Source organism: Pundamilia nyererei, unplaced genomic scaffold, assembly GCF_000239375.1.
Source record: "Pundamilia nyererei isolate P.nyererei 1_Seehausen unplaced genomic scaffold, PunNye1.0 scaffold00031, whole genome shotgun sequence".
Lineage (NCBI taxonomy): Eukaryota > Metazoa > Chordata > Actinopteri > Cichliformes > Cichlidae > Pundamilia > Pundamilia nyererei.
This window is the reverse complement of record NW_005187432.1, coordinates 3,254,855-3,265,966: the sequence shown is the minus strand read 5'-3', so window position 1 is coordinate 3,265,966 and position 11,112 is coordinate 3,254,855. Positions and strand designations below refer to the sequence as shown.

The window sequence follows — 11,112 nt, the reverse complement described above, 5'->3', positions numbered from 1 at the left end:
TAGATAGTGTTGTGGAAATTTTAATTACCAAAGCCTGCAGACCAGATGAGTTGTAACAACACCTTTATTTCAGCTATCTCATGCATAAGGAGGGCCGTCAGTCAGGGGGCACTGAAAGTCGTCTCTGACAATGAACAGTTCAGGTCTTTTTTTATATACGGTCACAGAACAAAAGGCTTTTACAGTTGCAGTTCACACCTTGGCTCTAAACAGACAGACTCTCTATCACCTGTGTGAATCTCCCCCACTCTGGGGTCAAGCCTTCCTGTGTGAGCTTCCGCATCCTGGGAGACATTCACCAGTTTCTCACCGCCTGTTTCCCAGCGTGAATGAGGTGTCAACCAGACATACTAAACTAAGTAACATGAAAGCAAGACAATACATTACAGGACAATACACTAAAGAGAAATCCCACAACAATAGATACATAGATATAGATTGTCTGGATTTTGGCTTTCTCTGCACAGCATATTGGAAGTGTTCATTATTTAAATTTAATATCAACAGGGTACATTCCAAGAACATGGATCTGTAAAACACTGAATCTTCACTTGGGCAGGTTAGTGTTAGATCATATATGATTTATTGAAAATACTTAGCAATGCTTTTTGCCTGATCAGTAGCTCGCCTCGTGCAAAACACTGCATTATCATAGTTATGTGTGATCTACCCTTCCAGCTCTGCCCACCCTCTTGACAGCATAGCTGGATTGCTGGACCTCTCCCTCCTCTACCACCTCTGGATCAGTGCCACCTTTCTCCTCTTCACTTGGTACATCATGCTGCTGCTCTTTAGGATTTTTCTCACTGAGGTATGTATCCGTTAAAGGCAAAATTTAGATCTGTAAATATTTTAAAACCAATTGTGCTGTTCAGTATATTAAGTATCATTAACAAGTCATCGAGGGAAGGTTGTTTCTTCCTGTTTTAATACTGTGATAATTACATTTCCTAAATAAAATAAATCCTATCTTGAGTCCAGTTCCTCTAGGAGCTATTGACCTATTTCAAAATTGCCATTTATTTACAAACTGGGTTTTTTTTTTTCTCTTAAGTTGTCAATTTAGGTGTGTGTGTGTGTGTGTGTGTGTGTGTGTGTCATGTTATATATCCTTCTTTCATACAGAGGTTCTGCTGACAATTTCAAAATGATTTTGGTCAGTGGAAAACAGTACATAGTAACCACAATAACATCCATAATCAAGACTACACAACTTCTATTTATATTTTTAATAACTTGGAAACACTAGGGGGCAGCAGTGTCAAGGCATTGGGTTTCTAAGGACTGAAAAGCATCTTGACTACAGTTTCTAATGAAAGATAATAAATAAATAATAAAATGAAATGAAACATAATACATTTCTTCTGTAGGGGTACAGTTTTCCTGTGCAGTCATCTTTTACTGAGGATGCAGACCATTGCCTTCCTAAAGTACTGACTGAAAAGCAGCCAATGCTATTAAAAGTAGGTACAAAACACATTTATATTCTTGCAAGCATATCCATTTTAGGTTAAACCCCACTGATCACCAAATTCTGGTGCTCTCTTTTCCCAAATTTCAGTTCCTAGCTTTGCAGGACTTGGCTCTGTTGTCTCAGCATTCTCCATTACGACGGTGTGAAGTCTTCAGTCTGAGTCAACCAGGTCTGATCATAGTTTCTTTGCGCAAAAGAAGTTTTTATTATTTCTATTGCTGTATAGCCCATTCTTCTGATTGTGACATCAGGCATATAATATGTAGATTTTGGTAGTCAACTGTCAAGCTCCTTCTGACCTCACGTCAAACCTCAAGTTAAATCAATCACAAACATCAAACATGCAAGGCAGGAGCCACAGTTCTTTTGTAAGAATTAATCTTGACGCATGTCAGATATTCAGATTGTACTTTTATCTAGCTCAGAATGTATTTCTTATTTATTTATTCCCAGGTGGACATCCTCATAACTGGAATGCTATCAGTAAAGAGTGCCTCTCTCTGCTGGCTGATCTTACCCAGAGACTTGTAGCCTATCATGACACTGTAGCAACCAATGGCAGGGCCAAATCACTGTCAAGTGGGAGTGAAAGGAAGACCTCTTCTGAAACATCAGGTACATTAGTATCACAGAAGTGGCTGTCCATGTCAGCCAACTGTATAACAGTATATTAACATAGTGTGAGTGTGTTTATGGCATGTATGTATATTTTAATTTTTTTGTAATCCTAACCTCAGGTACAGAAGATTTCATGAGTCCAAGGCCTACCGCTTTTATGAAAACTCCAGCTTCAGTCTTCGCTCGGTCCATTGCTGGAGGCCAGCAGAGCCCTCTAACAGCCCCATTCACCCCTGATCTGGACAGCCCCTTTATGTCTCCTGCACTGCGGCGTCTTGCTGCTCCTGTGGAGCAAGGCTCACCTTGGTACGGCACAGTGCAGAGCCCCCACATCATGAGGCGAGTGCCCAAACTCTGGTCCACATCCACAGGTGAGTAGGGAATAATGGGAGCCGTCAGGTCATTCAGATCGTACAACTGCAATAAAATGCAATGTTAGACAAAAGAGAGAATGTGTTGACTGGTACAGTTCCCCCCCTTTTTTTTTTTTTAATGATGGCATATTTGGGGGCAATGAAGTGATACTTTTTTTACTTTGGTTGGTCTGATAGGTTGATCCATTTTTGGGTACATTATAAGCTTTATGCTTCTGTTGATACAGATTCCCAGGTTAATGGCAGTCCCCCGCCATCACCAGCTTCAGTTCCCAGTGACAAGCAGGAACCCTCCAAACCAAGTTTTCTGGCTCAGTTCCTCCAGAACAGAAGAGAACAGGTACTAAAACCTTGTCTCAAAGCCAAATGATAATGTGTTTTTGGTCCTGCACTGTGCTTCTGACGTAAGGCTTTTCACACTTATTAATTCAGGAATAATATAACAGGAGTCAAGTGCTGTGGTCTACTTCATCCAGCTTTTCTAGTTTTCCAAAAACCTACAGTCAGGGGTGGACAGATGTGAAAATTAACAGGGATATCACAAATTCAGATGTAAGGTTCTGGGAAATGTGCCAAATCGGGAGCCTGTTTATGGTTATTGTTAGAAGTGTGCTTTTACTTTAAGTCAGGGTCTCGACCCAGGGTTAAGTGTGAAAAGCTAGTATTTGTGTTAGTCTGTCTTTTTTTTTTTTCTCTCTCTTTTTAAACTTTATCACCAAAACACTTCTACATTTAATTGTCTCATTTAGGTTAAAAATTTCTTGGCAAAGCGAGTGCTGATAGTGTATTTGTTTAACAAGGTAAGAACGTGTGGCATGTGCATGCTGTCTCCCTTAAACTTCTCCACACTGGGGGGCTCTGGCATGCTCTTATCTGGCTTGGTAGATTTTTGTCTTTTTTTTAACAAATCTAGCGTTCTCGTGTAGTAGCCATTACTAATTTATCTCCCGGTTCTGGACCTAATGGTGGAGGCATTACTAATGCATCTCTTTTCTATCCATCTTGCTCTTCCAGTGAGCATACTAATTACCTTTTAGAGCTTGAATTAAGGGGTCATGTGACAATCAGTTTAGTGCTTGGAGTATATGCTTAGAGATTTCCTTTTTCTGATCACACAGTGAGATTATCAGAGAAAAATCTCACTACTTGCATTTCCCTGCTTCCTCTGTGTAGAAACTAATGTGGTTAGTCTACTTTCTGAGGTTTATGTATATTTCTTTTAACCACACTTGCATGCTGTAGTGCTGTAGTGTAGTCACAGTAAGTGTGCCCCACTAACAACTTCCTAATTTAGCATTGTGAGTCTGCATCTGTTAATTTAAAGGGAAAAAAATCCTGCTAGCTAACATTGTGTGTTGCAGCTCCCAGAAGCCTCGAGTCAGGCTCTCTTTGCTGACAGTCAGGCCCACATCTGGGCTTTGGAAGGTAGGAAGAAACTGTGAATACTTACATTTGATTTGAATTCAATTTCCATCCCGCATATTAATTTATTTTCTTTGATTTCCTTCCATTACAGGGCTCTCTTACCTTGTTCAAGCCTCATTCTCTGAAGATCAGTTTGGGGTTGTGCAGACTACATTACCCAGCATTCTCAGCTGCATGCTGGTCTTACAAGAGGTAAATTACAGTATATTATTTTACCTATTCTGGATATACTTGCTGGAGATTTTCTTGTGCTCCCTTAAAGTAGAAACAGAAGAATAGTAGAAACAACTGTCCTAATGGCTTTTCCATTAGGATAAGGAGACCATTTTTAATAGGGCCCAGTTCACTATAACGCAGGTTGATTAAGCACAATGACCATTTTAAGTAGTACATGTACAGGACAGTTGTACTTCTCGTCTGCAGGCTGTCGATCGACACTTCAAGCTGCCCCATGCCTCCAGTAAGCCTGTCAGGTCGACCAGCAGCATGGGAGACTCAACATACAAAACGCTGCGCTTTGCTCTCAGGGCCACACTAAAGACTGCCATCTACAGGATAACAACCACATTTGGTGATCACTTAAAGTAAGGCTGCTTACAATTTAAAATCTGAGTAGTATTTTGTGTGATTAAGAAAGAAAACTGCATTCTGAGTATTATAACCCTTGGTGTTTTTGTTTGATCCTCAGTGCTGTTCAGCTGTCTGCAGAGCATCGGAAAAGATTGCAGCAGTTTCTGGAGTACAAGGAGTGATGTATTTGATGCTGGCCGTGCCTTGAGATTCTTATCGGTGCATAAAGATGTCAACAAATGAAAGGCCATGATAGTGCCTCTTTTAATATTTATGTCTGCACTATACCGTGGGATTATATTTGATGGTTGAGATCACATCTCTCACATGCAGGAAGGAGCAGGAAGCCAAACAGACAGACTGAAACGGGTTGAAGGACTGTTATCTCTTGTGTTTAGGAGATATTAATCTACCCTACAGTAAAAGAGGCTCAAAATAAATAAATAAAATTTTTTCCTCACAAGGAAATGTGAGAAATTCATATATGACGTTTGTTGATTGGGATGAGTTACAAAGGGCTCTCTGTGCATCATCATCTTTGGATTTCATATTTCAGCTGCTGTCCTCTTGAGTAATATTTTTGGTGTTGAAAAGAGATGGCACGAAGAAGCTGTCTTTGTTTTGTAATGAGCTTTTTTTTTTTGGCTTCACGGGTGTCTGAAATGGATCCTAAAAATGCATTTTCATAGATCTGGTTTTGAGTCTAATCACCTGCCTAGAAGAACTGATCATCTGTCTGCATCAGCTCAGCAAAATACATTTTTTAAAATTAGACACCATCTTTTGTACATGTTACCAGTTTGTATGATTTTTTTTTTATTTTCATGATAAATGATGTTATCATATGAGAGGAACAGGTTTGGTGCAGCAGGTTTTAAGCCTGGATAAATGTTGTCACTGCCAGAATTTAAGTTTCTGCTCAAAAAACAGTTTGAATAAAAACACGTGAAGATCCTTTCTCTGGTTTGGAGAAATGCGTGCTTGTCACAGGTGTAAGACGGAGGAGGCAATTGAAAGGAAAGACCATGCCAAAGTTGTCAGATATATGATGAACAAAAAGTGTAGGAGTGGAGACTTCAATCAATGCTTTCTGCTCAGGGCTACTTACCTCAGTACTGAACCCTCACACCAGAATCCCAAATTATACATTAGACAGCAGAGGGCTTTGATTGTTGTGCAAACTGGCTACATATGGAAGAAAAATGCAATTCCATTAATTAAACTGGAGGAATTGTGATTCTCTTTGTAGGAGAAACCTATAAACAATAACTGAGCTCTATTAGAATACAGCCTAAACAGCATGAAACCTGAGACTGCAGCAGCTAAATGGAATTCAGCAATTATAATAATATATAATAATAACAACAGATTACAATTACAGATGGAAATCAGCAGTCTCGCAAGCAACTGTATATACGCTCACCTACCACTGCCTCAGTTTTTCATGGCATAGATTAAACGAGGTGCTGGAAACATTCCTTAGTTGCTGCAAATCTCCGGCTAAATGACAGGCACTGACCACCCCCCTAAAATTTGCTAGCTCCCCCCCTCCTCTGGCAACACTGTCTATGTTGGTGCTAATTTTAATAAACTTGAGTACAAAAGAGAGGAAGACACACTACAATCAATCTATGAAAACAGGTTTTTATGGATTAAAAATTATATTTGGTTTTCATATGTATGTATTTTCAGTGATATCAACTTTAATAACAGGAAATTAAGTGTACAGAATTATTTTCTTTCTCTTTTTTTGCTATCTGTTTTAAGTATATTTGACAACAGCATAAGTAAACTGGAAATTCTGTTATTGCTGTGCTACCCCAAGATTTTTAGTGGCCACCCCTATGAAAAAGTTCTGGAGGCAGCCCTGGTCCGTAGCTGGGAATCTCATCAATGTAGAAAAAAATCATGAAGAAAAGAGGATAGCTTAGGAGTCTGAAAGATCTTTGAGTCAGCAAATATGGTCTAGGTCCTCACTTTGTCTTCCTACAACAAAAAAACCACATCTAGTATGTTTGGAAAAGTTGTGTTTAAAAGAAATTCTCTGTTTAACATAAATTTTTCAAAGGCAGGCTTATAATTCTGTCCTCTGTGCATCTTATTTTTTGCAAACTGTTTAAGATTCATTATCCGTTACAATTTTTCATATTTTAGCAACATTAATGGCAATTTAAAAACCAATCTGTTAATAAACAGCATGATATTCATGATTGTACTACAATCATGTTTTATGCCCTTCTAAAATCTATGGAGCCATGGACCAATTTACCTGAATATGAGAGTCAAAGTGATGATATTTTAGATTGTCTGTGTTATTTTCATATTTGACCGAGCATCAATGAAGTGGATGAGTACATCATTAGAAATTAGTAAACCTTAGCAGTGAACATTTAAATGAGACAGTTTAAAAAAGAGCAATAGTGATTGAAACATTCAAAACCTAAACAGGTCTCTGTGTGTCTTTGCTGGGTTCACAAAGCTGGTGTACAGCCCCACTGTTTTTTTTAAATCACCCTCCTTTACAACCACCAGTTTGCTACCACAAGACACACAAGAAAGGTCTCTGCAAATCCAATGACAACATTTTAAACACACACAATAGGGCAAGCAAGTGTTTTAACAAATGCAAAAGAATGAGACCATAAAATGACAACATCAAGAGCACTGTTTTTGTTTATTGCACGAATCGTACTTATTTCCAACTGAACTGGTAGAACGCAATATTAGGCAGTGGTGGGGAAAAAACTTCATCAAAAGCTGTAATATGTATACAAGATACCCAAAATAGCCAGTGGGAACATCTGGATAGAACTGTCTCAAATCATGGATTGATATCTAGAAAGGAAACACTGCTTTTTGTTTCTCTGGGAAGAAAAAAAGAAAAAGTCAATACTTGAAATGATAGCAGTTCTGTTTATAACAGATGTCATAAGAAGAGGAAAAAAAACAGAAAATGTTCATGTCAAGACGTGTTTTTCTCTGGATTTAAAAGTATTTTGTCCTCATATAGAATATAAACCTCTGGATCATTACCAATCAAATGTTCTGACATTTTTTTCTGAAGTCGAACAGCATTTGCTAAAGTCTTTTTTTTTCTTTTTTCTTTTTTTTTTTACAGTTTTATTATATATTTATATATATACATATAAATTCAACTAACTACAGTTCTCATAGAAAATGAGAAAAGCTGGACTTTTATCGCTCTCACACAACAAATGACTGGCAAGCATATTGACTCTGCTCCTCCCCCCCATCCTCATCTTTGAGCTGCTGTCAACACAGCACAGAGACAGGAGTGATGTGCTGGCTGCTAACACCCGACCTGGCTCAGGTGGAATTCATTTTTAAACCTTTTCTTTTGTTGTTCTTGCCATAAGCTAGATGATACATTGGTCAGGCTTATTAAATATACTAAATGTGAAGCTAACACCATCAGGTACTTAGCATTGTTTTATACAAAGGGGATGCAACCCAGGGATGTGGCTAGGCTGGGTCTGTCCAGAGATAACCAAACCAACTAATAAGCACTAAGTTATAACACTGTATGTCAATTCTTTAAGCCAAATCTCAAAGCCTAGCAAACTTCCTTTCTGGTTACTCTCCACCATCCTCAGTGACAATTAAGATTGTCATACAGCTTAAACAAACAACATAAAATGTGATAAGTGGAGAGATTCAAATGTGCTGCTATGTGGACTGAACCAGGCTAGCCATTTCTCCCTTGTTCAAGATTCATGGCAAGAAACTGAAAGTTAATGTCCAAATTTCTTTAAGGAACCACATAAACATCTGCAGCCCTTTATCACTCCCATCTCTATTGGCTCTTAGGCAGTGTTTCAACTGCAATTAATCCAGGTCGTTTCTGGCTCTTTAAAATGACAAATTCCCCAACAGAGCCCCAAATCAGTCCTTAATTCCTACACATATGCTGAACACCTTCTACCTCTCAATTTCTGTGATCACTGAGAGGCGAACTAAATAGAGACTGAGGGAGGAAGAGGAAGAAAGAGGTGAGGAAAGGGTGGTCAAAACAAAGGAAACCACCTCTTCTCAAGTCATGAAACACTTAAGTGCAAAACACCCCCGTCTCAGAAAAAAAACAAAACATAAAAAAAAAAAAACCTAAACTGGATTTTCCTATCACACACTCAGTGCACATTTTGTCTGTGTCTCAAACTAAAGCATCCCTGATTCAAAGTGCACTCAGTAGTGATGGGGGCAGATGATGGAAGGAGGAGAGGAGGGAGTGGCTGAGGGCAGCATGTAGGATAATGCAGCACGAAGAGAGTTAGTACTTCTCTGGGAGCAAACAAGTGATAGATGCAATCAGCTGTTTGAGCTAACAGCCTAAGAATCAGTATGATACTGGGAGCGGGGGCCGCTGGGCTCTCCCTCAAAGTTCAAATCTTAAAGGAAGTCACATTTAGGGGATGGCTTGAGTGTATAAACCCCTCCTCAACACAGAAAGGTCAAAAGCAAGAGGTGTGTTACTAAGAGAAAGGGGATTGTGTGCTGGTGATGTATAGCTTACTACAGGTTGCCTAAAGCTGGATGTATATGTTGCCATATACACACAGTACATCATTCTGGGCCTAGACAGAGCATTTAATTGATGTATGGACAGCCAAGGACCTCCAAATGGTTCATAGGGGTGTAAAAGCAGTTACTAACCTCACCTCTTTGAAAAAGTCTCAAAAAAACAAAACTAGAAAGGGATTCTGGAAGTGTGTCTGTAGTTGCCATATGCACACTCGTAACTGCTGATAAACCTGGCGCTAAGCATCTCTGTCACTATCACTCTGCTTCAACAGTATGTTTAAGTAAATGTGTGTTTATCTGTGTTTGTGTGTTAAAAAAGTCTGTGGCTCGTCAGTGTTTGAATGTGCCAGTGTGTCAATAGTGCTTGCCTATGTGCATCAATTCAAGGGCAATAAAGTGTGTTTATGTATGTGTGTGTGTTAATGTATGTGTGTGTGTGTGTGTTTATGTATGTGTGTGGCTCATGATGACATGCACTGGACGTGATCTGGACCTCCGTCCTCTTCATCTGAGGAATCTGGAGAACTCCAAGAATCATCTGTGTCTGCATCTGCACCCTCACGGCGGGCCTGGATTTGAGCCAGAGAAAAGTGACAATGAGCAAGTTAAATGAGTCACATGCAAACATCCTAGGGCTGTGCGATATGACCAAAATCTCATATCCCGATATAAGAATTCTATCATCCTGATAACGATATAAATCACAAAAATTTAACATTTCCTGTAAATTCTGTGAATCTCAGGCAACTCGACTTGCGTGAAGTGTTTCCAGCTGCGCGTCCTTCACCCGGAGTCGAGTGTTTTAACCGATGCATGAAACTATACATTTTTAGACATAAGTTGTATTTATTACACGCCGTGCTGCAGGTTGCCTGTTCTAACGTTTGAGTCTAAGGTTTATTTTTTAGCACCTGGCGGCTCTTTTTTACTTCTCATCCGTAAATAATCTGCTCTTTCACGTGATTCAGTTTATTTTGAAAAGTCTCAACAGGATCTTGAGCTTTATTGTGAAAGGTTTATGTGGAACATAAACAAGCGGACACGCGATGCTGTTACCATCGTTGTTGCTAACCACAACGCATAAAAACAGGCGCTTGTCCGTCCGTAGCGTGGTTATATTACATATAAGAGAAAGAGAGAACTTTAAGAAATTAATATAGCCACTACAGTGATCATCAAAACGATGAAAAAATATTGCCGTAAACAGTTTATTTTGCGACACCACGAAACAAACGATAGCGTAAAATGAAACGATAGATGTTTTTATATTGTCAAACGATATATATCGTTATATCGAACAGCCCTAAAACATCCCATCCGTTCTTTTCAGAAAACTGAAACATTTTCAACATATTGGATTGTTACTTTTTCAGATTTTCTTCCAACATAAATTATTTTTGCAGAGACATTACATAGATGTATTAGAAAATTGCTTCCCTAAAGACACTTTTCATAACTTTTTTCAAAAATATTAACTCTTCCCTGTCAATCCCTGTCCAACCCCTACCCCCCAAAAAAGAAAGTAATTTTGGACTTGTTGAGATCTCACCCTTGCAGGTCTCCTGTTTCTCATGTGTCTCATCAGGAACCACAACAGCTGGGTGTCGTACTGATCGCCGTGGCGCACACTGTCCTCGTCACGCTCCCGTTTGTTTTTCTTCATTACCTTCTCAAACAAAACAAAACGAGTGTGAATATGGAGGACAGAGAGGGTGTAATATTAGCTAACATGTCCATGTCCTTGATGCAAAGAGAGTATATGTTATAAAGTAAGATTGAATACAATTATATTACCACTGAAATTAATTTAAGACCAAGAGTAGCTGTTTTGTTACTGGTTGTTTAGCCAACATTCATCTACCCATTACAGTAGGTTAAATCCTTCATTACCATTTGTGAACCAAGTAAATGTCATTTGCTGATCTCTTTCTAAAGAATTGGTGTAATGCCTCCAGACCAAACAAAAAAACGCAGAGTGGACAAAGTGGAGTACACAACACACAAGCGGTCGACTTCACACATAAATAGCAACTGTACAGATGAAATTAGGTCTGTACACATTAGGTTTTACAGTCAAACAGGCAAATGTGTTGGGGCACATTTACTTCCGTT

General features: G+C 39.0%; 2 protein-coding genes across 3 annotated transcripts in view; one reads left to right on the top strand and one right to left on the bottom strand.

Annotated features, from left to right (window-relative positions):
• ndc1 (NDC1 transmembrane nucleoporin) overlaps positions 1-5,012 on the top strand; it is a 10,530-nt gene extending 5,518 nt beyond the window's left edge. The window contains exons 7-18 of one of the 2 annotated variants that reach the window (XM_005729086.1): positions 508-559; positions 679-811; positions 1,371-1,463; positions 1,562-1,643; positions 1,928-2,089; positions 2,212-2,463; positions 2,694-2,806; positions 3,216-3,266; positions 3,828-3,891; positions 3,983-4,083; positions 4,315-4,475; positions 4,580-5,012. In XM_005729086.1, coding sequence (XP_005729143.1) covers positions 508-559; positions 679-811; positions 1,371-1,463; positions 1,562-1,643; positions 1,928-2,089; positions 2,212-2,463; positions 2,694-2,806; positions 3,216-3,266; positions 3,828-3,891; positions 3,983-4,083; positions 4,315-4,475; positions 4,580-4,643 — 1,328 coding nt within the window. In that variant the 3' untranslated portion in view covers positions 4,644-5,012. The remainder of the gene's footprint in view (positions 1-507; positions 560-678; positions 812-1,370; positions 1,464-1,561; positions 1,644-1,927; positions 2,090-2,211; positions 2,464-2,693; positions 2,807-3,215; positions 3,267-3,827; positions 3,892-3,982; positions 4,084-4,314; positions 4,476-4,579) is intronic. The other variant, XM_005729087.2, reaches the window with a different exon arrangement.
• Positions 5,013-7,561: 2,549 nt separating this feature from the next.
• Positions 7,562-11,112, bottom strand: part of dcaf8 (DDB1 and CUL4 associated factor 8) — an 8,609-nt gene continuing 5,058 nt past the window's right edge. Inside the window, exons 12-13 of the mRNA XM_005729085.2 lie at positions 10,550-10,666; positions 7,562-9,569 (exon numbers count right to left, since the gene is read on the bottom strand). Coding sequence (XP_005729142.1) covers positions 9,462-9,569; positions 10,550-10,666 — 225 coding nt within the window. The 3' untranslated portion in view covers positions 7,562-9,461. The remainder of the gene's footprint in view (positions 9,570-10,549; positions 10,667-11,112) is intronic.